We start from the raw sequence: 4,980 nt of genomic DNA on the forward strand, positions 1-4,980 counted from the left end.
TGCTAACTCACATATACGGAATCTAAAAATGGTACTGATGAACTCAGTGACAAGAACAAGGATGCAGATACAGAGAATGGACTGGAGAACTCGAGGTTTGGGAGGGGCCGGGGGGTGAAGGGGAAGCTGAGACGAAACGAGAGAGTAGCACAGACATATGTATACTACCAACTGTAAAATAGATAGCCAGTGGGAAGTTGTTGTATAACAAAGGTAGTCCAGCTCGAGGATGGAAGATGCCTTGGAGGACTGGGGTCGGGAGGGTGGAGGGGACTCGAGGAAGGGGGGAGTCAAGGAAGGGAGGGAATACGGGGATATGTGTATAAAAATAGATGATTGAACTTGGTGTACCCCCAAAAAAATAATAAATAAATAAATTTAAAAAAAATGTTGGGCATTTTTGTCAATGACCAATAATTGTGTGTAAAGGAAGGAGCAATTCCAAAGACTAACACCAGACAAAATAATTGCTTAAACACTAAAATAATATATAAAAATAGTGTTCAGCAGTATTCCATAAAAGTAAATAGAAGTCAATTCTGTGAAATAAAATGTTGTTAGAGATTAGTGTGAAGATTCATCTTGAAAAATGCTTCTCTAATGTCCAGAACATCTTCAATATCCAGGACATTTAGAATTGAGAATGTCTCAGATAGGAAAAGAAAGTAATATATGGGAAGGATACATTACCTTAAAAAAGCTTTCAATAATATTTTTATGATACTCAGGACAATAAATTTCATTGATGGCCAGAAGGAGTACAAAATAAACAGCCACAACATCATTAATGGAAGAGAAAATAATCACAGAATAGTACTTTTCTTCTCCAGAAGTTTGTTTAGAGCCTCTTTGACATCTTTGTTTCTCAAAGAGTAAATCAAAGGATTCAACATGGGAGTGACTAGGATGTAACATAATGGGGCCATTTTACTTAGCTCAGGAAATGTGTCAGGAGTGAGATACATAAAAGTGCCCGCACTGTACAGTATACCCACAACTCCCAGGTGAGAGCTGCAAGTGGAGAAGGCTTTCTTACGCCCCTCAGTGGAGCGTATTTTTAGAACTGTGGACACTATATACAAATAAGAAACAATAATAACTATGATGGTGGGCAAGATAATGATGCCAGATAAGGAGAAAGAAACCATTTTTTGGACCAAAAGGTCAGAACAAGATAGTCTCTGAAGTGGACGGTCATCACAGTAAAAGTGGTCAGTGGCCCAACAAGCACAAAACGATAAAGTAAATGTCATGCTGGTCTGAAGAACTGAGGTGATGCAGCCACAAAAATAGGAACCAGCCACCAACTGAGCACAGAGACGTGCTGACATATGGACAGAGTAGAGGAGTGGGTTGCAGATGGCAATGAAGCGGTCATAAGCCATGGCTGCCAGGAGGAATCCCTCAGTCACAATGAAGAGGACAAAGAGAAAGAGCTGGGTCACACAGCCTGCAAAGGAGATGGACTTGCTCTCAGACCAGAAGTTGATCATAGCCTTGGGGGCAATAACAGATGAATAGAAGAGATCAATGAAAGAGAGGTTGCCTAGGAAGAAATACATTGGTGTGTTCAGCCGGGGGTCAGTGATAATAATGGCCATCATGCCAACATTCCCTAGAAGGGTCATGGCATAGACAAGCAGAAATAGCAGGAAGAGGAGAATGTGCAGCTCTGCGCGGACCTTGAAGCCTATGAGAATGAAGTCAGTCACTTCTGAATGATTGCTTGTTCCCCTGTCACCCATGGCAGGAATCTGCTGAGAGGCACAAGGAAAAATAAACAAATGAACTCTTGGCTTTCATCCTAGCTACAAATTATCTCTTATAATATTAGGATTCACAAAGCTATTCTAGAATCATTATTTATTTTAACCTTAAAAATTACAATGACTTAAATTTAAGCCAATTCCAACAGATGAGGAACCAAAAGGTTAGTTTTATGTCCTAATTTATACAAGCGGTGGACTTAGAGCTTTTTCTTCTGAGTCTAATGCCATGCCTTTTCATCCAAATACCTTTCATATTTGCTAGTATCACGTCTGTATATATTTCCAGCTCATGATTTATGCAATAAATTCAATGTCATGAAACTGATTGGGAGAGAGCACAAATATTTCAATAAATGACATTTTGGAAGCAATTTTGGTGTCTGAGATTGGAGGTATTAGGGGCTTCAGTAGTCTAGTTTAGAAAAACTTAGCTTGAAGGGCTTACACTACCAGCAGATCCAAAGAAAGCGACCGAATTTTAAGCCTGCTTAAAAGGTGCAATTAGGGCTTCCTAGGGGGTGCAGTGGTTAAGAATCCGCCTGCCAATGCAGAGGTCATGGGTTCGATCCCAGCTCCAGGAAGATCCCACATGCCGCGGAGCAACTAAGCCCGTGTGCCAAAAAAGGAAAAAAAAAAAAAAAAAAAAAGGTGCAATTAGTTTTTGTGGGTAATGGAAACTTTTGATTCTGATGTAAGTTATATATTCATGAAGAAAAAGTTGTGCACAACAAAGCACAACAAGTTTTAGCGCTTGCATGCTAGAGTTTCTCCAGATGAGCCTAAAAACCCCTTTCATAAATACAATTTCCCTGCATTTCCTCAACTGACAGCTCATAATTTTTAAGAAAAAAAATTACACTGACTAGATAGAAGAATTGCTTTAGAAATGGATATAAACAAAAGATACACATGAAGAAATTATTGATTGCATTCTTATTTACCCTGGATATAACTTTCACGGTCATCATTAGTTCATTTACTAGACAGCTCAAATAAGATTTTGAACTCGTGGTCACTCTTTCCCTTCCCTCAGGGCTTTCTGTGCATGACTCTGCTTAGACAACAATAATAATAGCAAACATTTTGTGCACCTTTTATAGGCCACCTTTCTAAATGCTTTTATAGTAGCTCATTTAGTACATACAGCAATAATATGAGGTGAGTACTATTACAGTCCTCCGTTTACAGTAAGGAAAATGAGGTAAGAAGAAATAATATATGTTGAAAGCCACCTACTACGGTCAGAATTGGATTTGAAGCCAAGAAACCTGGCTCCAGAATCCATGCTGTTAATCACTGTGTGATATCTATCACCTTTGATAAAGAAATCTGGGAGAAGTGTAATATTTTGCCTAACAAAAAGATGACTTCCAGGAAAATGGCATGATGTCCTTTTTTTTTTAAATATACATTTATTTATTTATTTACTTATTTATTGGCTGCGTTGGGTCTTCATTGCTGTACACGAACTTTCTCTAGTTGCAGCAAGTGGGGGCTACTCTTCATTGTAGTGTGTGGGCTCCTCGTTGTGGTGGCTTCTCTTGTTGTGGAGCACAGGCTTTAGGGGCACAGGCTTCAGCAGTTGCAGCACACAGGCTCAATAGTTGTGGCTCACGGGCTCTACAGCACAGGCTCAGTAGTTATGGCTCACAGGCTTAGTTGTTCTGAAGCATGTGGTATCTTCCTAGGGCAGGGATCAAACCCATGTCGCCTGCATTGGCAGGCAGATTCTTAACCACTGAGCCACCTAGGAAGTCCCCATGATGTCCTCTTGATATATTTTTGTTATTCACCAACTCAATCAAAAATTAAGATTGCAAATAATTATACTATAAAGGAGCAAGATTTTTAAAAGGTCGTAATTAGGGTCTGCGGAAGTATGAGCTATTTAGGCACTGGAAAGAAACTAAAGTAGTTGTGTAATATTTTTCTAAAAATAATATATTTTATTTATATTTCTTTAATCTTGCCTAGGGGCAAAGAAACAGATCATTTTAATTTTTGAGATTTACTCCTATCAAACTCATTCTAATATTAATAAGTTTATGACCGAAGCCATTTATGCCTGGGAAAGGGAGATTTTTTCCCACAGTAGCCAATAGACAAGGAGTTAGTTTGTGAGTATTTGTCAAAAACTCACGTTTTTAAATTTACTCTTACCTAATATTGTTTAGTAATTCTTCACATTCTGTAGAAGGAAGCAGCAGAATTCTGATGTTTTTGTTTTGCTGTTGTTTTAATTCTAGAAAGAGTAAGCATAAAGTTAATTAATGACTATGTTACAAGTACTGAAAAATCATGTCATGATAAAATGAACCCCACCAAAATTTCCAAATGCATGTTTATTATCCCAGTTTCATATTCTTCCCATAGAGAAAATAAACTTATTTTCCTTATTGCTCAATATAAACTAGTGTCCTTTACTTTAGTAGTTGATGTTGGAAAATGTTATAGTCCTTTGTAAAAGAGAAACAAATGAATTTTCCACATGATGCTTAGCTAACTCAGAGATACTTGCAGGAATTATGTTCTGTAGTTATGCAAAGTGAACCTGAGGGATCAATCTGCAGGATGTTCTCTCTCTTTCATGCTTGGGTACTTGAATGCTTTTAAGAAGGAAAAGAGATTGTCTTAGATGTCCAGGTAGAGGCCCGGAGTCATCTGGAATCTCTGCAAAAATATGAGCAGCAGTTATTCATAAAGGCTTTGGTTTTGGCATAACAGGGTAAATTTTTCAAATAATTACAGCATTGAGGTTTCCCTCATCTTCCAGGAGATAGTCCTCTTGGGAAAGAAAGAAGTATAAATTAGCTATTAAGATATGTAGGCTCTAGAGCCAGGGTACAGGATGAACAGAGAAGCTCTAGATTTAAAAAAAGAAAAGAAGAAAAAAAAAAAGAAAGAAAAGGGGGGTGGGGAAGAGCCTAAGTTTAATGAGTCAAAAATACACACAAGAGCTGTTTTCTTGTGAGAATACTTTGGGAGGGACCAAAAAGATCCTTCAATCTTAATTTCTTCATTGAAAAAGAGCATTTCAATTTATCGTTGCAGCAAAGTTTTTGGAAGACAAATAGAAATAGATATGAAAGGAAATATTATAAGATATTATGAAATATAACTTATAGGGAAATTTTTGTTCCTAGCCATAAAGTTCATTTCATTTTCACTCAAAAATCCCCATATTTATTCTTTAGATATATTGGGTCAATAA

General features: G+C 37.6%; 1 protein-coding gene across 1 annotated transcript; it reads right to left on the minus strand.

Annotated features, from left to right (window-relative positions):
• Positions 1-803: 803 nt before the first annotated feature.
• LOC130833787 (olfactory receptor 9K2) lies at positions 804-1,802 on the minus strand. Its single transcript, XM_057703816.1, has one exon. It carries the CDS (start codon positions 1,743-1,745, stop codon positions 804-806), a length of 942 nt encoding a protein of 313 aa, XP_057559799.1. The 5' UTR covers positions 1,746-1,802.
• Between the last annotated feature and the right edge of the window lie 3,178 nt (positions 1,803-4,980).

Source organism: Hippopotamus amphibius, chromosome 12 (genome assembly GCF_030028045.1).
Source record: "Hippopotamus amphibius kiboko isolate mHipAmp2 chromosome 12, mHipAmp2.hap2, whole genome shotgun sequence".
NCBI lineage: Eukaryota > Metazoa > Chordata > Mammalia > Artiodactyla > Hippopotamidae > Hippopotamus > Hippopotamus amphibius.